The following is a 24,026-nucleotide window of genomic DNA, read 5'->3' as shown; positions in this document are numbered from 1 at the left end:
TAAAAGCTGACATCATGAAACAAAATTAAATACATTCTCGTGGAGCAAAACTAAACATTTACGTTGTGAGACACAGAGAAACTGGTAAATGAAACTGTCACATAAATAACTCCAGAAAATTGGAAGAACATTGTGAACCATGTGGGTAAAGAGATTACATGGTAAAGAGAAGAAGGTGTAAGAGAAGAATCCCTACAAAATACTGTAATTTCTATATCAGACAATGAGGACTGCAGCAGCAGCTGTATGGTCGTGATAAGATCTTTGGGTTTCCATTCTTCCACACAAAAATTAAGGTAAATCATAATTCGATATTTTACAAATAACATTTGTGCATTTTGCTTTATCTTGTTAATGCCAAAAATCTGTTTGTGTGTGATTGTGTAAGGAGGCAAACACTGCTAGCAAATGGAAGGAAAGAAAAGAAACTGACCAAGGAACACATTGCTCAATAGAATGCTGCCAACAAAAATGCTACAATGAACAATGCACCATTATTAAGCTCTGTAGCCATCGCTGCCATGTTGCCAAAGGGTGGAGGGGAATGTCCGTCACCCAGCTCTCTGCCCTGCCAATCGCTGGCCCACTGCACTTTCATGCTGAATACTGGCAACTGTGCTTCCAGCTCTTCTCTTCCCACCAGGACAATAGTAGCATATACTTGTATGAAGGTGTTTGTGGTAACTTTGTAACACTTCTTACTACGTGTGTACGAATGCACATTTCAGTGCCTCTGATATTTTTTCTCTTTTTCAAGTAACTGCCAGGAGTCATTCTAATATTTCACCCATAGTTTTTCCAGCATCTTTCAGTTTTTGTGAGGAAGTGGAGAGTATTGGATACGGAAGAGGGGATCAGAAGGGGGAGACAAGATCAGGTTCCTCATAGTACATGCTAGTTTACTTTTCTTTTTTTTTTTTTTCTTTGAGTATTCTGTGTTACATTTGGACATCCTTGATCTGTGTTTCATAAATTTGCTATTCGTTAATAAAGACTGGGGTTTGACTATGGTTAGGGAGGCAAATGTTCAACTTTTGCATCATTTCACATCTTTACATCTAACATCTCTTTATTGTTCTTTTTGGGAATTGCCAAATTTGGGCTTTCAAACAATGGAAATTCCAGGTAGGAATATCAACAATGTAAGAAAAAATAGATTACTACTTACCATAAAAATAACACCGTAACTTGCAGATGGGACAGTTAAATGACAATTACACATAAGCTGTCTGTCACAGACAAGCACATTTCATGCACACATGACTGCCAATTCTGACAGGGGAAGTGGGGAAAGATGGGCAGATGTGTTGGCAGAGGTTGGCAAACAAAGAGTGCAAGAGACAGGAATGGGGAGGAAGTGATAGGACAGAGGGGTGGAAACTGTTGGGTGGATGATGTGGGGGCAATATGTTACCATAGTTTGAGGCTGGGATTATTATGGGAGCAGAGGATGTCTTGTAAGGACATCTGTGCAGCTCAGTTCAGAAAAGCTGGTGGTGGAGGGGAGGACACAGACGGCTCCAGTAGTGAAGCAGCCATCAAAATCAAGGATTTGTTTAGTTGCATGTTAAGCCACAAGATGGTCTAAAAGGTCTGTTCAAAAATTCCAGAACTTCGTCTACAAAATTTTTCTGCACTTCCCTTTTACTTATTTTGCATGTTATCCTTCAAAATATTCTCCTCCACAGTTAATAAACTGCTCCCAATGCTGTTTCCACTTCAGGAAGCAGTCTTGGTATGCCTCTTGCTGGATTGCATGAAGCAGAGTCTGCAAATTTTTTTTATCTTGTCTATCATTGCAAATCTTTGTCCTCTCAACGGGGTTTTCAATTGTGGAAATAAAACAAAAACACCGCAGGGGCCAAGACTGGAGAGTAGAGAGGATTAGGCAGCACAGAGATTTTGTTTTTTTGTGCAGTAGTCAGCTACCAACCAGGCTGAATGTGTGAGTGCATTATCGTGATTCAATAGCTATGAATTGTCTCGCCACATTTAAGGACATTTCCTTCTCGCATTTTCTTGCAGGTGTCACATCACCTCCTGATAGCACCATTGATTAAGAGTTTGTCCCTGTAGCATGAATTCATGAAGAACTAATCCTTCAAAAAAAAAATCAACATGGCTTTGACATTTTTACCTGACCTGACGGGCATTTTTTGGTCTTGAAGAACCTTTCCCGTCCCATTGTATAAATTGAAACTTGGTCAGAACACCATAACCCTACACCCGTGTCTCGTCATCAGTTATGATGCTCTTAAGCAACAACTCACTCTTATTTGCATGATCCAAAAGCTCTTCACAAAGGTCTTTCTGGTCTTCACTCATGAGCTGTGGGACAAATTTGGTGGCAACATGGTGCATTCCACGATGCTGTGTCCAAATTTCATGCCATGATCCAACTGAAATGTTACACTCTTCTGCAATCTCTCGGACAGTCAGTCTCAATTAGCATGCAAAATTTCATTGATGTTCCTGACATGAATGTCGTCAGTAGACGTCGAAGGGCGTCCTGAATGAGGGTCATCTTTAACTTCCATCTGAGCCATTTTTAAACTGTCTGAACCATTCGTAACATTGAGTACGGCTTAAGCAATCATCACTGTAGGCTTCCTGCATCATTTGGTGTGTATCTGTAAAGGTTTTCTTGACTTTCGTGCAAAATTTAATGAAAACATGTTGCTCCTCAAACTCCGCCATCTCAAAATATGCAAAATGTGCAATGCAATGTTCTACTCAATACAGAACTGAAAAATAGATAACAGACATACAACAATGAAACTTCTGGCAGTTACACATTAAATGCAGCAACAGCATTTTGCTCCTACACACAGCTGACATGAAATTAAGAATGTTCTGGAATTTTTTTAACAGACCTCGTACTTTATTCTTAGCCACAGTTTGGTTGTGGCCATTCATCCTGGTGGACAGTTGGTTGGTAGTCACACTACTATAAAAAGGTGTGCAATGACTGCTGCAGATCTGGTAAATGTCATGGCTGCTTTCACATGTGACCCAGTCCTTCAGGGATAGGACAAACCTTTGACAGGACTGGAACAGGGAGTGCTGGGTGGGTGAATTGGGCAGGTCTTGCGCACCTGGGTCTTCCACAGGGATAGGATCCTTCTGGCAAGGGACTGGGATTGGAAGTGGCATAGAGATGGACTAGGATGTTTTGGAGGTTGAGTATGAAAGGAAACAATACTTTAGAAGGGGTGGGAACTGCTATAGTGTGCCTACTATGGAGTGCCAGTGGCCAAATGTCAGCTGGCCACAATATTAAATGCGCGTGGCTCCGCTCGTACTGTGGCAGGGTAAGAAAGCCAGCAGGGAAGCCAGCAGAGGGCAACTCTGGCACACACGCCAACACCACAATCTTTGCATACAGCTAGAACATCCACAAGCAGATCGGCACTACGTTCTGTTCCCATGGCTCAGCTCTACAGTCAATGAAAATGAAGCAATCCCCCACAAAGCAAGGATTTAAGCTCTCACCAAAGCAAGAGAAAGATTTAAATTACTTGCCTGGAACTGATAATCACCACTAGAGCAGCAGCCACTAAAGCTGTCATCATCTAGTCCATTGTTCACTGCCACTCCTCTGACCAAGACGTCGCACTACCAGACACCGGATACTACCAGCTAGATGGGTCTGGAGCAGGACATTTCGGGGATTGTAGTATGGAAATTTAACTTGACATCACCTGTACTCATACAAGAACTCAGCATTAAAGACAAGTGGACTAGCAGTGTTTCAGAATTTAATTTTTGTTCCACTATAGAGTCTAGCAAGTGACTTCATTCTTGGCAGCAGCAAGAATAGCCTTTTATGCCATTTAAGAATTAGGGAAGAAGTGTATGTGTGGTGTTTAATCTGGAAGACTTTCCAAGTACATTTAAGATGTTCGTTCAAATCATAAGAATTGAGTGAACAAACGATTAGTCAATTCAGTCGTGCAAGTTGTGTTGTGTTGGACATCAAGGGAAGAATCTCATTCAGACCATGATGATAGATAGTCAAAGCCCTGGTGAACGATGTGGTTCAGCTGTTCCAGTCCAGAGTGGTATTGGGTGTTGAAGGGAGCACTCCTCTGTGGACGGTTCTTGGGGGTGGTGGGAGGATTGGAGGTGCAAAGGGGAAATGGCATGGGAGATCTGTTTGCAGACTAGGTCTGTGGGCTACTGCCTATCTGTAAAGGCCTTAGTGTGATGCTCAGCATCCCGGGCAAGGAAGTTCTTGTCACTGCAAATATGCAGTCCCCAGGTAGCCAGGTTGTATGGAAGGGATTTTTTGGTGAGAATGAAATGACAGCTGTCAAAATGCAGGTTGGTGGTTGGAGGATTTAATATTGGATAGAGCCAACAGATAGGAGGAGGTCAACATCTGGTAAGGTGGCAAGTTGGGTTGAGGAGGACGAGGTGAAGTGGATGGGAGAGAAGGTGTTGAGATTATGAAGGAATAAAGACAGGGTGTCTTGGTCCTGAGTCCAGATCATGAAGATATCACCAATGAACCTGAATCAGGCTACAGGTTTGGCGGTTTGGTAGGCTTGGAGGTCTCCTCTAGATAGCCCATGAACTGGTTGACATAGGAGTGTGCCATATGGGTAGCCATGGCTGTGCTACAATATTTTTGTACACCTTCCCCTCAAAGGAGAAGTAGTTGTGGGTTACGATAAACATAGTAAGGTGTACAAGGAATGAGGTGTTGGATTTGGAGTCTGAAGGATGTTGCGAAAGGTAGCGTTCAATAGCGATAAGACCATGGGCACGAGGGATGTTGGTGTATAGGGAGATAAAGTCAACAATGATGAGAAGGGATCCAGGAGGAAAAGGGGTGGGGATGGTGGACATTCGGTGAAAGAAATGGTTGGCATCTTTGACATCAGTGGCTATATTACAGGCAATTAGTTGGAGGTGTTGGTCAATGAGGGCCAAAATTCTTTCAGTGGAGCACAATAACCAGCCACAATGGGGTGTGCAGGATTGTTGGGGAGCATGTGGAAGATGTAAGTGTAGGATGTCATAGGCGTGAGGAGGGAAATGGATTCAGGGGAGATGTTCTGGGAAGAGTCTACTGCTTTAAGCAGGGATTGGAGGTCGTGTTGGACTTCTGGGATGGGATCACTTGTTGTTTTTGTTGTTGCCTTCAGTCCTGAGACTGGTTTGATGCAGCTCTCCATGCTACTCTATCCTGTGCAAGCTTCTTCATCTTCCAGTACTTACTGCAATCTACATCCTTCTGAATCTGCTTAGTGTATTCCTCTCTTGGTCTCCCTCTACAATTTTTACCCTCCACATTGCCCTCCAATGCTAAATTGGTGATCCCTTGATGCCTCAGAACATGTCCTACCAACCGGTCCCTTCTTCTTGTCAAGCTGTGCCACAAACTCCTCTTCTCCCCAATTCTATTCAACACCTCCTCATTAGTTATGTGATCTACCCATCTAATCTTCAGCATTCTTCCGTAGCACCACATTTCAAAAGCTTCTATTCTTTTCTTGTCCAAACTATTTATTGTCCATGTTTCACTTCCATACATGGCTATACTCCATACAAATACTTTCAGAAACGATTTCCTGACACTTAAATCTATACTCGATGTTAACAAATTTCTCTTCTTCTGAAACGCTTTTCTTGCCATTGCCAGTCTACATTTTATATCCTCTCTACTTCGACCATCATCAGTTATTTTGCTCCCCAAATAGCAAAACTCCTTTACTACTTTAAGTGTCTCATTTCCTAATCTAATTCCCTCAGCATCACCTGACTTAATTCAACAACATTCCATTATCCTCGTTTTGCTTTTGTTGATGTTCATCTTATACCCTCCTTTCAAGACACTGTCCATTCCGTTCAACTGCTCTTCCAAGTCCTTTGCTGTCTCTGACAGAATTACAATGTCATCGGTGAACCTCAAGGTTTTTATTTCATCTCCATGGATTTTAATACCCACTCCGAATTTTTCTTTGGTTTCCTTTACTGCTTGCTCAATATACAGATTGAATAACATTGGGGAGAGGCTACAACCCTGTCTCACTCCCTTCCCAACCACTGTTTCCCTTTCATGTCCTCCGACTCTTATAACTACCATCTGGTTTCTGTACAAATTGTAAATAGCCTTTCGCTCCCTGTATTTTACCCCTGCCACCTTTAGAATTTGGAAGAGAGTATTCCAGTCAACATTGTCAAAAGCTTTATCTAAGTCTACAAATGCTAGAAATGTAGGTTTGCCTTTCCTTAATCTTTCTTCTAAGATAAGTCCTAAGGTCAGTATTGCCTCACGTGTTCCAATATTTCTACGGAATCCAAACTGATCTTCCCCAAGATTGGCTTCTACTAGTTTTTCCATTCGTCTGTAAAGAATTCGCATTAGTATTTTGCAGCTGTGGCTTATTAAACTAATAGTTTGGTAATTTTCACATCTGTCAACACCTGCTTTCTTTGGGATTGGAATTATTATATTCTTCTTGAAGTTTGAGGGTATTTCGCCTGTCTCATACATCTTGCTCACCAGATGGTAGAGTTTTGTCAGGACTGGCTCTCCCAAGGCCGTCAGTAGTTCTAATGGAATGTTGTCTACTCCCGGGGCCTCGTTTCGACTCAGGTCTTTCAGTGCTCTGTCAAATTCTTCACGCAATATCATATCTCCCATTTCATCTTCATCTACATCCTCTTCCATTTCCATAATATTGTCCTCAAGTACATTGCCCTTGTATAGCCCCTCTATATACTCCTTCCACCTTTCTGCTTTCCCTTCTTTGCTTAGAACTGGGTTTCCATCTGAGCTCTTGATATTCATACAAGTGGTCCTCTTTTCTCCAAAGGTCTCTTTAATTTTCCTGTAGGCAGTATCTATCTTACCCCTAGTGAGATAAGCCTCTACATCCTTACATTTGTCCTCTAGCCATCCATTTTGCACTTCCTGTCGATCTCATTTTTGAGACGTTTGTATTCTCTTTTGCCTGCTTCATTTACTGCATTTTTATATTTTCTCCTTTCATCAATTAAATTCAATATTTCTTCTGTTACCCAAGGATTTCTACTAGCCCTCGTCTTTTTACCTACTTGATCCTCTGCTGCCTTCACTACTTCATCCCTCAGAGCTATCCATTCTTCTTCTACTGTATTTCTTTCCCTCATTCCTGTCAATTGTGCCCTTGTGCTCTCCCTGAAACTCTGTAGAGCCTCTGGTTTAGTCAGTTTATCCAGGTCCCATCTCCTTAAATTCCCACCTTTTTGCAGTTTCTTTAGTTTTAATCTACAGTTCATAACCAATAGATTGTGGTCAGTGTCCACATCTGCCCCTGGAAATGTCTTACAATTTAAAACCTGGTTCCTAAATATCTGTCTTACCATTATATAATCTATCTGATACCTTCTAGTATATCCAGGATTCTTCCATGTATACAACCTTCTTTTATGATTCTTGAATCAAGTGTTAGCTATGATTAAGTTATGCTCTATGTAAAATTCTACCAGATGGCTTCCTCTTTCATTTCTCTGCCCCAATCCATATTCACCCACTATGTTTCCTTCTCTCCCTTTTCCTACTCTCGAATTCCAGTCACCCATGACTATTAAATTTTCGTCCCCCTTCACTACCTGAATAATTTCTTTTATCTCATCATACATTTCATCAATTTCTTCATCATCTGCTGAGCTAGTTGGCATATAAACTTGTACTACTGTAGTAGGCATGGGCTTCGTGTCTATCTTGGCCACAACAATGCATTCACTATGCTATTGGTAGCAGCTTACCCGCACTCCTATTTTTTTATTCGTTATTAAACCTACTCCTGCATACCCCCATTTGATTTTGTATTTATAACCCTGTATTCACCTGACCAAAAGTCTTGTTCCTCCCGCCACCAAACTTCACTAATTCCCACTATATCTAACTTCAACCTATCCATTTCCCTTTCTAAATTTTCTAACCTACCTGCCCGATTATGGGATCTGACATTCCATGCTCCAATCCGTAGAACGCCAGTTTCCTTTCTCCTTATAACGACGTCCTCTTGAGTAGTCCCCGCCCGGAGATCCAAATGGGGGACTATTTTACCTCCAGAATATTTTGCCGAAGAGGACGCCATCATCATTTAACCATACAGTAAAGCTGCATGCCCTCGGGAAAAATTACGGTTGTAGTTTCCCCTTGCTTTCAGCCGTTCGCACTACCAGCACAGCAAGTCCGTTTTGGTTAGTGTTGCAAGGCCAGGTCAGTCAATCATCCAGACTGTTGCCCCTGCAACTACTGAAAAGGCTGCTGCTCCTCTTCAGGAACCACACATTTGTCTGGCCTCTCAACAGATACCCCTCCGTTGTGGTTGCACCTACGGTACGGCCATTTGTATCGCAGAGGCACGCAAGCCTCCCCACCAACGGCAAGATCCATGGTTCATGGAGGTAGCATGGGTAGATAGGTATCTCCATATAGTGACAGCACTGAACACAAACACTTCTATTATACCACAAATAATATTAAGATCTAATACTCAAGATCATTTTTACAGCATATTGTTTCTTCTGCTACACCCATGAACTGATTACTTCAGATGTTAATTGTAGTTCTCACATAATCTACACCTTCTCCTCTACATATGCTGACACTTTTCATTTTTTGTATATCTTACCTCTTTGTTTGACAGAAATTCTTTAACCATAGTACCAATTTACTTTCTTCCATCCTCTTATGATTGCATTACTTATCACTAACACAACATTATTCTCTAAAATATTGCTATACTAAAGTAGCCTGCCGTACAAAATCAGGAGATAGAATGTTTCTGATTCATTTATAAACTACTGATACAATAGGAGTAGAGTTTGACTGCCTCAGGAAACATGAAGAATGAGACAGATAGCTGGCGTAAGCATTATTGTCGCATAATGACTCCAACACAGAATTTTGAACCCCCTATTTGCTATTTGCACAAGAAATTAGTCCCAAATATTACATCAATGCTGAGATTTTGAATCACCAAGAAATTTCACTCCAATGGCTGTCCTACCAATTCCACAGTTAAATAGTACCTCTTGTTTCACACTCTTTGATAGCTTACCAGTAGCAACAATAATTTTTATTCCCGAAACATGCATCACTACTATACCCTCTTTGTTCTTAATAAATTAAAAAAATGCTTGTGAAATTCCAATCAAATCACTACCACTGTTTAGTAAATACTTAACATGTATACCTCGTACACTTGCTGTTATTACCGGGTGCCACACTTCCTTATTACTTACCATGTGATCTTCTTCATACAACAAATCCTCATTAATCCTTTCCTTGGGAAAACTATCGTCCTGCTTACCAAAATAATTATCAGACACAGTCAAATGACATACAGCATGGTCCTCTTCATCATTACCACTCTCAAACTCTAACTCTTCATTAGGCCTAACATTATCCTCCTCTATTCTTTCTTTACTCAACACATTGCCATCATTATCAATTATAAATTCAAATACCTTGTCCTGGTCACTACTGGATTCGTCACTGCTATCATCATTACAACTACTGTCAGAATCATACCCACTGTCACTTTCATTGTCCTCAAATACTTGGGTAAGTTTCCAGTATTAGACCACAAAACAAAACACCTGAATTCCTTATGTTCTCTTAAAAATTTACTATCCATTTTGACACTTTGGACATCCTGAGGAACAGCAATGCACTCTATTTCATCACTGGATTTTATTATAGCAAGTTCCTCCTCTCCTTTCAAGGGACACACGTTGTTACTAACACCATCATTCAACATCCCACTAGAATTAGTAATTACACTCATCTTACTACTATCATTTACATTACCCTTATCTGTGATTACAGCACATTTATATACAAGTGGCTCTTCATCACTACCTGCTCTAAAGCAAGCCAAAACTGGAGCATTATCTAGTTTAAATGTTTTTTTCCAGAATTAAAATCATCTCCTCCATTTCTGTTCCTTGAATTTCTCCTACCATTTCCACGCCCATTCCAACTATCCTCCACCCAACCATTCCTTGAATGTCTACTATGATTAGTCCTGTTCATCCTATTTACTTGAAATTCTCTCCCTGATTGATTGTTGTCATCAAAATTCCCTCTACAATCTTCCACTGAGAGCTTCACCCTCTCTACTCTATCAACATAGGCCCTAATTCAAAAAATCACTAATATTACCCCTAGGGGGAGGCACAAGCAATTCTCTAATATTCTGAGGCAACTTAGTTTCTAAACTCATAATTAATTATTCACTACCTAGCTCTTTGTCCAAATATTTCAGTTTGTTTATCCAAAGATGACAGAAACCTTTCACAGTACCCTCCCTACAGCCAAATCTCTCTCCTCCCTAAAATACACTCAAAATTCTCTGCTGCTTCTCTTTGGAACAAGATTCATCTAAAAATTCTTTCTCAAAGCTTTGCCACAAAGTACAGCTATCAGCTACCTAAGCTGCCCTTCCATAATCATCCCCTTTCAAAAAACCTCTCACAAATGACATTTTCTCTTTTATCATTCCATGTTTCAGGCAAATCATTAAATTTCCTAATGAAATCCAGTAGATGCACTTCCCCACATGCTTCAAAATTATTAAATTTCTTACAATTAACAAATGAAGGACTGTTTGGGACACTACATACTCCATGCTTTAGATTTTATACCTCTTCCATCCTTTTCTCAATTTCAGTCAATTTTGAATCTACATTTTTATTTACTTTTACCAGTTTTTCCTCTGCCACTACTGCACACTTGGTTTCTACCTCTGTCTCAAAATAATTTTTCATCTGATCGATTTGGTTCTCAAGTTTAGCCCTGTTTTCAGCACAAAATTTCCTGCCTGCTTTGACTTCATCTCTACACTGTTTTTCAGAAGCCTCCATGCTCCAACTAGAGTCATCACAAAGTTTCTTTCTCTCTTCTACAAATTTACTACTCATTAATGTTAATTCCTCATTATTATTTTGTACTACTTTCTTTATCTTTTCATCACAATCTGTCCCTACTGTCTCAACCTTCTTATTTAACTCTGAAAGACCAAAGCTAACTACCTTAATTTCCTTTTTAATTTCTTTCTTCAGTTCATCCTTTAAGCTAGTCATGTCAGTTATATTACTACTAATGTCTTCTTTCATACACATAATTTGCCTTAACATCACTTGCAATTTTCCATCTGCCATAAACTGTTGCCCTTGCTGACCTTTGCTACTAGATTCCTCTCCCTTAATCTTAACAATTTCATCCACTTCAGTACTGTTTTCACCCATTTCGCTCATCCCACCATACACTGTAGGTGATGCTTTTATCATTTCATCTACAAATCATTCAAAGTTACATTCATGTCTGATTTAAAGCCACTACCATCTACAGAATAAGTCCCAATTAGGTCCTTCTGTTCATTTAAAAACTTAACCTCTACAGCTTTGGTTTCAGTCACACCACTAACCTGTTGTCCATTGTCTCCGATCACAGTCTTGTTTGTTAATGCTACTTATTATATATCACTAAATATAAAACGGCTTTTGCTATGAAATTACCTTATTCTTATTCACTTGTTACCTGCTGCTGCTGCTGCTGCAGTCGTCATCTTGATTCGTTGTCTGCACGGCTGCTGCACGTTGTAATTTTCTCAGTGATACGTGTCATGTAACCCGGTCGGCTGCATCCACTGCATGCTGACTGGCTGCTCCTATACTCAATGGCTGCTTCCATAGAACCCACTCGCTGATTGGCTGCTGTCATACTGTGGCCATGAAACCCATGCGCTGATCGGCTGTTGCACTTCCTTCACTAAAATCACTGTACTTTAAATCGTTCTTGAGTTCACTGTTCAAAGTTCGTGAGTCCTAGTTTGTTGTGCCCACATAAAATAGTCCTCATCTGGAAGGGAACCATAAGTGACGTTCGCCTGCTTCATTATCTCGTTGATAGTCCTTGGTGTCAACTGTTACAATAGTTTACTTTTGAATATCTTCGAGCAGTAAAAACCGAACCACACAGTTCACAGTTCTTGCAGAATAATATGGTATGTATTGGACAGACACAGTCATTGTTTTAAGACACAGCCTATTTGTGTTACACTTATTCCACAGTTAAGTTGAAGCATTGTTGTTGATCTAACCAATAGGATTCCTCGTCTGAAAATCAGTCGTGGACTGTCTGTCTCGGGACCAAAAATCGGGCCTTTATGTATCATCGCAATAATAGGTACTGAAACTATACATTGTTTGATGTTTAATTTACAGACATTACAATTAAACCATAACTCATTAAATTAACTGAATACATCAAAAAATTGGTTCTTTTTAACAGTTTCTTCTACCAAGAGTGTTAAGCCAAATTATTTAACTGATGAAATTAACAGATATAGTAATACAAACAATACTTTTGATGAAGCTGGAAATTAGTTTGGAATTAATTAAGAGCTGGCTTTGCTAACATGTTTCCAAATAGAGCCAAATAAATACTTTAAGGGTCTTACTGATTCTTTTTCCAAATGTTTATCACTTTTACAGAACTTATATTTGTTTGTAAGTCAACAACAGAATTCAAGTCACGAAACAATTACCAATTTCACCCTATAATGAAAGATATTAACTAGAAATAGTAAAAATACATTAGAAAATCAATTTTATACATAAAACTAAGCACAAAATTAGATCTGGTGTTATATTCTTTAAAACTGAGGGTCAACCTTTCTCTTTTCTGAAAATGCAGGTTATACTTAAGTACGTTAATGGTAATTAGTAAAAAAAAATTAATTTAAGGAAGCAGATGGCAAAACAAGAGAGGAAGTAAAAAGATCCCAGCTTGAATGTCACGTGCTCATATAACTCACAACCCATAATAAAGTAACAATATTCAGAAAATAATATGATTTCTACCGATGCTACTCAACATTTGCACCTGAGTATCACTTTTGTTGTTACAGGAGGCTCTACAAAAGCTGGGGCTGTGTCAATACATTGCTGACCACTTGAATCATTTCATGGCTCGTATCTCTCTCCCCCCTCCCATCCCCACAGAGAGAGAGAGAGAGAGAGAGAGAGAGAGAGAGAGAGAGAGAGATATTGACTTCACCTTGCCACGACTGGACTTGTTAAAATGCCTATTCCTTCATCAGGCATCCCCACTTCGTGGTGCTGCTGTGTTGCTGTATGGTGTTATTTGTATTCCACCCCAGATTTTTCATTATTATGTACAAGCACATTACTTTATATCCCCTCACTGCAGTCAAAATTTCATATATTTTGGCAGTTTCCATTCATCCTACAGAGGCTGTTCTTTTCACACTTCATCAATTAACGTTTCTGTGAATGTTGCTACTATCATCTTAGCATTCTCGATTTGAAGTGTTAATTTTTATCAAATGCACTTACACTTGGGGCAAGTGAAGAAGTATACAAAGCGCCATAATTTTATTAGTGATGATCTAAAATACTTTCTTTAGAAAAGAGAACATAGTGGCCCAAAAGAGCATTGCAAATCAATATGCTGATAAGATGTATGATGCTTGTTTATTGTATCACAATACATAAAATGGTTGTAATGAACAGAATATTACAATGGGTAAGTGATAGAAAGCTGCTGGAGAGCTTTGTTTTCTTTGCTATATTACTATATCATGATAACAATAATGTTGGTACTCAGATACTGTTACTGCCGAAAACTTAATGTCACTGTTATTGTCCAATGAAAATCAACGTATTAGATTCTTGATCATTCCATTCACATCATCACATCATGAATCACACATATGAGAAACAACAGAAATCATTCCTGTTTCAGCAAAGGTAAAGCATGTTGCAGTCTGGCAACCGTTCTTTCTGGTCCAAGCATTTCCATCATCTCAGCAACACCTGGACCTTCCTAAAACACATACAAGGCAAAAGAAAAATCACATAAAAACCAAATGTTTAAGACCTTCAGCCACAAATCAGTCAAAAAAGACAAATAAATGTTAATTACCTGATCTACACTTCCAGAGAAAACCTGGAACAATTTTGACTGCTCAAATCAGCATTAAAATTATTCCAAAAGAATTTATTTTTGGAACATAAATAAGAGTCAACTACTTTCAGGTTTTTCACAAATTCTTACAGACCAGAATCTGATACATTAATGTCTCATGTGTACAGAAGGTAATGAAACAAATGCTGCAAAAGACAGCTGAGCTGATGGAAAGAAACTCTCTTTCTCAACAAAAAATTGCCATCGAAAACATTTAAAGTGAAATAAATTGAAGAGACCAGGTGACTTTTGTTAGATCAGCATACACAAAATGGCATGTAAATAGGTAATTTTGTTCTGTGACAATAATTTAGATACATTGTAATGAATAGTGAAAATTTAAGAGAACAGGCCATGCAAGGCAACAAAGGGAAAAGTGATACAGTCATTAGAAAATGATAATTATGGTGATATACTATGTTCTGAAAATACAGTTGTTTGCAGATTCTACACTGTTTTGTCAAAGATATGTTACCCTGTCCTGGGAACCAAGTGCTGTAAATAAACTTCCTCAACTAGCTGCGAAAATAGTACTTATGATGAGGTCGGTTTACATTACAGAACTGGAGCGAAAAAAAGACATATGAAGGCAATGTGAGACTCATTTTAAATCATCATCTATATAAATAAAAATGTAAATGTATGTTTGTTCAAAATCATGTATCTCCAAAAATTCTTGACTGATTGCTTTGAAATTTTAATACTATGTTGCATTTGAATATTCAAATGTTTTTATGTATCTACTGGAATGTCATCTGGTATATATGTAATATATCGGTAATAACAAGGCAAACATTACAAAAATGTAAACATTGGTTTGTTCAAACACAGTTCTTGATCGATTGCTCTAAAGTATTGACGCAACATTGAATTCTAGTACAGGCGTTGTAGTGATTCGAGAATTTCCACGTAAATTCTGGAACCACTCGACTTTCTGCCACCTTGAACACGCGATGTTTTAAAGATAAGTTTGAGAGAGAGAGACAGACAGAGAGAGAGAGAGAGAGAGAGAGAGAGAGAGAGAGAGAGAGAGAGAGAGAGAGAGAGCCTATTTACTGTGCAACACATGGCCGTGTGTGCAGGATCCACGTTTATTGTGGGAAGACAAGAGTTGTGTCAAACGAGTGACGCCGACAAGTGTTTGCCGCTCGCGCCATAGAACCTGTATGGAGGATTCAAAGAGTAGCTACGAATTATTCCTTGGTGGTCAAATAACTGTAATTGTTATAGACAATTGAAACATGATTTATCTAGAGACTCTTACTTAATCTTGGTGGACTTGCTAGAAGTAAGACCTGTTTTTTGAATTTCCGAGTGGTTCTAAAACCAAACTCGTTTGTAAATGTTAATTAAATGTGTTTCTAAAGCTCGAAGTATGAGTGAAATACAACAAGATGGAGACATTTATGTCTAAGAAGAGAATTTTATGGTATATAAAATACATTGTGAATTGTCTACTTATTTAACAAGGACAGCAATCCGACTTTACACGTTCTGTCGCCGAAATCATTAGAAAGTGGCGACCGACGTGATCAGGACTCGAAGAAAGAGGAACTTCGAAATGAAATCAAGATAAAAAGATATTGTGAGTTGCGTTAGCAACAAGACAGGGAAACTGTTTATTAGAGTTGGATTCTGCATAAACGGTAAAAAGGGGGTGAAAATTAATAAATACCATACAAGAAAATATGCAAGGAAAATCGCAACAGTTTAGACTAAGAAGAGTTACGACAAGGTCTATTCGACGACGAAGATCCAGTGTGGAGAGTAAGCAACCCTCACAAACACGCGGGGGCATGGACCCCGTAACCAGCAAACGATGCCAATGACACCGGCAGCTGCTCACCGGTGCTGACTACAAATCCGTTGACCAACACCAATGCTGAGACCAACCTTTGATGCTGTCGGCGCCCATGCTGTTCACCAGCATTGATTCTACACCTGCTCACCCATGCAGCCTAAAACTCTACACAGAGTGAGTGAAAGACAATTATTTGAGTGTGAAGTTAAGGATACTGTTCAAAACAGACTGTTAGTATAGTTATTATACTCTGAGGTGAATTTTTTAATGATAACTCAATCTAAAAGTAAGAAAAATATGGATAATACTCAAAAAATTGGGGAAACCTCAGAACCAGCCATGGCCATGACAGTGACAAAAGAAATGCCGGACTGGACTGAGGTAGAAAATTTAATTAAAGCACTAAGTCTTAAATTAGATAACCAAAGAACAGAGTCAGATGCTCAAATTGCAACTTTAAGTGAAAAATTAGATGCACAAAGTAAAGAATTCACTGTTCAAAATACTTCTTTAAGAAAAGAACTAAATACAACTCTAAAGGCTTGAAGTCTTAAATCAGATTCAGTGAACGCTCAATTAAATAATAAATTGGATGTTCAGAATAAGACTTTAGGATTGTTAAGTGCTAGAGAAGATGAACAAAGTAAAGAATTTAGTCAGTTATGTGAAGGCTTGGGAAATTTGAAGACTGAATTTGATGCTTAAACTACTAAAGTAGAAAATTTTAAAATAAATTTGAGAAAGGAGTTATCTGGTTCATTAAGTAGTCAAGTAAACCAACTGTTCACTGACATGAGTCAGACACAGAGTGACCAATTTCACGTTTTAATAAAAAGTTAGAATGTGATATTGAACATAAGTATAATAATGTAAATGCTGAACTTGGTGAAAAATTAGGATCATTTCAAAGCGTATGCAACGTTACATTCGATGCTGTATAGCACAGGCTGCACACCTTAAAAGAGTGTTTGGACACAGGATAAATTAATATCTATGATCCAATCGTAAACTGCATGTATTAGTACACAAGTAGATAACACGGAACGTAACCTTAAGGAGAAACTAGTCACTTCAGACTTAATAAATATAAGTTATCTGGAGGAACAGGTAGAGGAAATAATTGATCGAAAAGTTGCCGCGAGGATAATCTCCAGAAACGTTTCAACTGTTGATTTTTCCAAACTTAATGATAATAGCAATGTTATAGACAACTTGTGCAAAGAATTCAAACTTGTCCATGACAGAGTAGAAAATAGAATAACTTTACTTAATGTTGTGTTTCCTAGTAAAGTGGTAATTGTTTTGTTGTGGGAGGCTTTCACACAAAATTTAACCAGAAGTATTGGTCCGTAAGTGCTCAAGTGAGATTAATATCAGATCCATGGGATCCGGGCGGAATCATCGTTTCCCCTAGGGATGTTAACGTTCTGTGTTAACGGGCAGGTTGACGACCGTTGGATCCCTAGTTGTTTTCGGTGTATCTTCTGTAGTATTTTTCCTACACCGAATTCCCTCCAAATCTTAAACTATTCTGTAATCTATTCTTGACTTCTTAAACTATCCTATAATTTTAGTACCTAGGAAACTAAATATGACTAAAAGATAATAGACTTAAGAGAATCATGGATAAACAGTGAACTCTAAACATGAAATGCAACGAATAGTATATAGTATTAGTGGAAAACATACTAAGATGGTACTATTCAAACAGAATTGTATATAGATGACATAAACTGAACATAATATTTTATGTGTGTATATAAATATAGTATAAGCTTAATGACTAAACAACTATTTTATCGTAGTGTATAATTTTCTATTTAGTATAGAATATTTCATACCTTTTATGAAATGTGATGTAGATGGGAGGGTTTGTATTGGTTTTGGGACGGGTGGGTATTACAGATTAAAGCATCATTTACAATAACAAATAAGTCATGGCTAACACAGAACACACCTTTCAAACAACCCTCACAAACAAGTGTAACTGATCCTTCACCATTTGTCGTTCCATAGGGGTTGCTAAGATTTTCTTTGGGGACTTCAAAGGTGAAGGTGAGAATGTCCGTTCTGCAGGAGACGTTTAACACCATACCTCCTCCGGCTTCTCACTCAAGTACTGGCAAAGAAGGGATCCTGGGTAAGGGGGGTGGGAAGGATTTCCTGTCTTTGGGGCTATCTTCTTTCACTTCTTCAATCTCAGCAACCATTTCTACTTTTCCCTTTCTTACTTTTCTCATTTGAGTACCTATCTATCTTTCCCTCTTTCCATATTCAACTACTTCTATTACAGAAGTCCTTCTCATTTTCCGTGGTTTCCAATAACCTACAACTTATTTTATATAAGTAGGCTGAAGAATCAGGCTACACAAACACACTTACACTTACACACAAAAAATACGATTACACAAACAATGTTCTTACACATCAAAAGGGGAGAACCGGCAAGCGTTGTAGGGGGAAAGGAATGTGTATATTGGGAAAGGATGCACACATTCCATATTGCCTATGTGCATAAGTATAGAAGAACTATGGTTATTTTACTTCGAGTGTACCTAAGTAGGAAGCATGAGTAATTAAGGAGAGCATAAGCCAGAGAGGAAGAGTTTGTGATAATTGTTAAGGAAGGTCAGTCTGACAAATATTTTGATGACTGGTAGGACAGTGGTACCCTTATAACACAAGTAAACACATTTTGTATGAATAGTGTATAGAGGCAGAGTAGGTGTAAAGAGTATAAAAGCTGAAAAGTAGAGGAGGACTCTAGGATACTAAATGAAGTATTAAAAAGCGAGTGTGAAATAGATTTTGCAATTTTACCGGAGGATATTTAGTTATAGAGTACATAAAGATGTATACTCGGGTAATGAACCTAGAGGCCTACTCATAAAGGATAAGGAGGGTGCACCCAGCATTTATTGGATACAAAGGGCAGATAGGCACACCTAAGAAAGGCTGACCTATACTGTGCAGACAGGGGCACCAAGAAGGGGATTGACCAGTACCATAGGAGAATAGAAATTTAAAGGGGCGTATCTACTAAAATGGAAGGAGGAAGGGCACTCATTGGCTCAATCCATGTGTAAGGTATAGATGCTGATCTGAGGGGAAAAAAGGGAGTATCGTGACAGAAGTCACTCATTTTGTAGCAAATTATTCTGGTAAGTTCACATTCTATATTTCACTAGCATTATTGTGTTTTCTAAGTGTCAATAGGAGCACTGTCATTTTGCCCAGAGTTCCTCCAGATTACTATAAGTAATGAGGCCGTTCCGTACTAAAGAGGTAGTACAGAGAATCAGAATAAAGGATGAAATATTCAAGGGTCCATGACACCTGGAATTTACGATTGGAAAAAGAGCAGAAAATAAAAATTTTGGTCCTCTAGATTGTTAGATATTGAAAGAGGTAACTCCAACATGGATTGAAAGGTTCATGTTTTATAACTGTAGTAGTATGGAAAAAAGGAATGACCAAGCAATAAGAACAAGAGTATTTACAATTATTCATAGAAAAAGATGTATTGTTGAAAAATGAAGTATTATCATATGAGATGTTGTTGTACATGATAATTATGTATAAAATATCGCATGTTTGATCTGGGGGGGGGGGGGGGGGGGGGGAGATATGCAGTGATTTGAGAATTTCCACGTAATTTCTGGAACCACTAGACCTTCTACCGCCTTGAACACGCGATCTACATCACATTTCATAAAAGGTATGAAATATTCTATACTAAATAGAAAATTATACGCGATGTTTTAAAGACAAGTGAGAGAGAGAGAGAACCTATTTACTGTGCAACACATGTCTGTGTGTGCAGGACGGACGTTTATCTTGGGAAGACAAGAGTTGCGTCAGACAAGCGACGCCGACAAGTGTTTGCTGCTCGCGCCAAGAACCTGTATGGAGGATGCAACTCGTATTATTTCTGGCGGTCAAATAACTGTAATTGTTATAGACAATTGAAACATGATTTGTCTGGAGACTCTTACTTAATCTTGGTGTTAGACTTGCTAGAAGCAAGATCTGATTTTGAATTTCTGCTGGTTATTAAAGCCACCACATTCTAATTACAGTTAATAGTATCTGATGGTTATCAGTGTAGTTGACTTGCAAGAGTTTGTATGCTTCTATGAAACTTGTGGAAATGCAAATATACCTGTACTGAACTGAAAGTATAAGGGTACCAAATTATTTCTAGTGAGTGAGTGAGAGAGAGAGAGAGAGAGAGAGAGAGAGAGAGAGAGCGCATTTTTTTCCTCTAACCAGCATTATTTCTTTGGAGAACAAGTTGTGGAGACTGACACAGACGCATATCCATAGAAGAGGAACGGCTAAATGTTTCAAGTTTAGTAAGAGAAGCGTGAAGTTTGCAATCCAGTTTTGCACTGCTTCTCTTGTCGCCAAAGCCGTTAGAGCGTGTTTTTAGGTACCTAATTCTTTAATATCAGTACATTTTTAACACACACAAAATACAGACAAAGGAAAACATTATTACCAAAAATCTGAAACATTTCTTTCTGATTTACTTCAAATGAACAGAGAGAGAGGGGGGGGGTGGGGTGTAAGAGGAGACGATGGACAAAGAAAGGGGGAGAGGGAGAGGGACAGAGACTGGGGAGTCGAGGAAATTAGGATGTGTAGCCAATTTTCATAAATACTAAAAACATGTCCTTCCTCTTTTATTCCTTTTCCATTTATGCAGATTGATCACAGCTTGTAAATCAATAAGAAAGGAGATAATATTTATTCATATTCTTTCAGTTCAATTATCACATATTTTCAGATGTAGAAACATGAGGTACAAAAGCAGTACTGATGCACTGGCAATTGGTTGTGTGTAGTGTTGGGGAAAAGGAAAGGAGGGAGAGACAAAGAGGAGAGGGGGCTGGGAAGAGGGGGCGGGGAGAGGGGAAAAGAGAGAACTGGAATATAGGAATATACCTACTTGCCAGATATTTGCTATGCATTTGTTGATCTCCATATCTTTTACTCCAATTATGAAGAAATGGTATTGGTCATGAATTTTCTTTCACTTACATACAAAAGCACTGTCTCCATGGGGCCTGAGGAGGGGGGGGGGGGGGGGACAGTCTTAATACACACCGTAAGGGAATCCAACAAAAGGATGGCACTTTTCAGAAGCATATGCTGTGAGAGCACCAACGACCAAGCTGGTCTACGACCCCTTCGCTCGACTCGATGGACTATGTGAGCTTCTACTATCTTGAGAATATTGAAAAACTTTGAAGAACTTCTAGAGTTTTTTGAAACATTTTCTGCAGAGGACAAGACAGAGGCACGCTACAAATATGCAGTCTACCTTGAGTCAGCCCGCCTGGTTGGCCATGCGGTCTAATGCACGGCTTTCCGGCAAGAAGGAGTGTCGGTCCCTGGCACGAATCTGCCCGGCAGATTTGTGTCAAGGTCCGATGAGCCAGCCAGTCTATGGATGGTTTTTAGGTGGTTTTCCATCTGCCTCGGCAAATGCGGGCTGGTTCCCCTTATTCCGCCTCAGCTACACTATGTCAGCGATTGCTGCGCAAACAAGTTCTCCACGTACGCATACACCACCATTACTCTATCACGCAAACATAAGGTTACACACGTCTGGTGTGAGACGTTCCCTGGGGGGGTTCCCCCGGGGGCCGAACCGCACAAAATAACCCTGGGTTCGGTGTGGGGTGGCGGAGGGGTGAAGTGAACTGCGGTAGTCTTCGTGGGGTTACGGACCACTGCAGTTGCGGCGGGGACGGTGCCTCTCCATCGTTTCTAGGTCCCCGGTTAACTTAACATAACATAACCTTGAGTCAATGTTACAATTCAAGACTTATTTCTTTTTACATCTTTATTGCCATGCAGTGAACCCAGTAGAGGATGTCAATGAAAAGTTCATAGCCCTCATGTAAGTGTTGCTGATCTGGAAAAAATATATGAGGGCTTGATTTGTATACTGAATGGAAGGCGTGATAGTTTTGAATACTTTTGGGAATTGTGTTTAAAAGAAAAATCTTCACAAGTTGATGATCCTTCGCTTCCTCGGAATCAAAGTATACCAAAGAAGTATGAAAACAACGAAGCCAGCTCACCACACACTTTCCAAACCGCAAAGGAATACTACAAAGCTATTTACATTGAAGTGTGTGAAGTGGTGAAATGGTGCATTACTGAGCGGTTTGCTTCAACTGGACTCATACAGGTCATTGCAGTTGAACAAGAGTGCTTGTTCAACTCACAGAGTTGAAACAAATTTGGAAAAATCAACTGAGTTTTTAAAAAATGACCTAGACATTGGGAGACTGCACTTACACTTGAATATGTTAGCCAATATCACTAACAAAAAATAACTGGTCTTAAAAAACATGTGTAATGTAAGACAGTACATTACACTAGAGCCTGCAGTTAGAGAAATGTTATGTGAAGTAGTGAAGTGCATTAAGCTTCTCCAAGTAGTTCCAACCACAACAGCAACAGCAGAAAGGTCATTTATCACCCTTAGATGTCTGAAGTCATATCTCTGATCAACAATGGGACACAAGCAATTGAACATCTTGGCTGTTCTTCATGCCTACCGCAACGTTTTGGATGAATTGGATATCTGATCAGTCATCAACGGCTTCATATTCAGTAATCCAGTCAGACAGTTGACATTTGCACCTTTCTAAAGACACTCTGGCCCTAATAATGGCATTTAGAACAATATTATAAATCTTTATAAAATAGAGAATTAAATACATACATAATGTTAAATTTTCAGTTACGAAATATTAGTACTAGTTTAGTATTGTATTACTATAGTACTGTATTATTTATTTTCAAATACTTAAATATTTTTAGGGTGTAAGACCCAATTAAAACCAGCTATTTACATACTTTTTGACTGAAAGTATTAGGCATATTGTATTAACTTAGTTAACTGTATTAAAGCATTAACTTTGAGATATTGTTTTTGTTTAATGAACCCTGAGACTTATTCAAAGCAAGCTTAAATTGGAAATTTCACTTATTAATCAAAGTCCTATTACTGTGCAACAGCAATATTTTATGTTTTATTCTTTTAATGACAGTCTAAGATTTATTTAAATATACTGCCAGTCTTTTCAGAGCTATATATTCGCTGCTTTGTAATAGTCTATAAGCATTATTAACACAGTAAACTAAATTAGCTTTTTACAAAAATACCATGCGTGTTTATGTTTTGTTTCTTTTTTCAAAGCCAAAAAAATGTGTCAGGCTTGTCGAGTTTCCCAGAGTATCGAGTTATCGAGAGTCCAGTTTTCAGGGTTCTAATTGTGATCGTATGACTTGAAGATGCTTACAAAAACTTTAAAACTCACTATTTTTCATCTAAAATTTAGAAACTTTCCCGGGGCAAGGCCCCACAGTATCCCCCCCCCCCCAATATCTTTTTTAAAGTCGGCATCGCTACTTACATAAGAACATAATTTGAAATATGTAGGTACTGTCCCTGTAGATACTGGTGCTACAGAACAATGCTGAAGATTAGGTGGGAAGATCACATAATTAATGAGCAGGTACTGAACAGAATTAGAAAGAAGAGGAATTTGTGGCACAACTTGACTAGAAGAAGGGATCATTTGGTAGGGCACGTTCTGAGGAATCAAGGGATCACTAATTTAGTGTTGGAGGGAAGTGTAGAGGGTAAAAATCATATAGGTAGACCAAGAGATGAATACATTAAGCAGATTCAGAATGATATAGGTTGCAGTAGTTATTCGGAGATATAGAGGCTTGCACAGGATAGAGCAACATGGAGAGCTGCATCAAACCAGTCTCTGGACTGAAGAAAACAACAACAACAACAACAACAACAACAACAACAACAACAGACACTGTCCATATATGTTCATGAACATTTTCAAAGTGAATGTTATGGTTAGAAATATAACATCATTATTTTTTAATCGTGTATAACCTATTAAACTAAGAGGAAAGGCAACAGCCCACTTACAGGTGATTGATATGAGATGCAGAGACACACTTTTCCTTCAGTGACTGGACTATCTGCAGATGGTGAAGAGCTGGTATCAGATGGTCGTGCGACTCTCCACAGCAATGGAGTGGGGTGTATGTGCAAGTACGTTGTAAGGAATCAGTGCAGTAAGATGGTTCGATGCTGACACACAACAGAGCCACAGAAAGGTGCTACCGTATTTGCACCACACCATGAATTAACTTCTCTGATTTGTTGGAATATCAATGTGG

General features: G+C 38.9%; 1 protein-coding gene across 1 annotated transcript in view; it reads right to left on the bottom strand.

The window, feature by feature from the left end:
- Positions 1-13,486: 13,486 nt before the first annotated feature.
- The window catches only part of LOC126162829 (probable glutamate--tRNA ligase, mitochondrial), a 122,119-nt gene continuing 111,579 nt past the window's right edge, over positions 13,487-24,026 (bottom strand). Inside the window, exon 9 of the mRNA XM_049919590.1 lies at positions 13,487-13,855. Coding sequence (XP_049775547.1) covers positions 13,760-13,855 — 96 coding nt within the window. The 3' untranslated portion in view covers positions 13,487-13,759. The remainder of the gene's footprint in view (positions 13,856-24,026) is intronic.

This window comes from Schistocerca cancellata, chromosome 2 (genome assembly GCF_023864275.1).
Source record: "Schistocerca cancellata isolate TAMUIC-IGC-003103 chromosome 2, iqSchCanc2.1, whole genome shotgun sequence".
NCBI classification, from domain to species: domain Eukaryota; kingdom Metazoa; phylum Arthropoda; class Insecta; order Orthoptera; family Acrididae; genus Schistocerca; species Schistocerca cancellata.
This window is presented reverse-complemented; position numbering and strand designations above follow the sequence as displayed.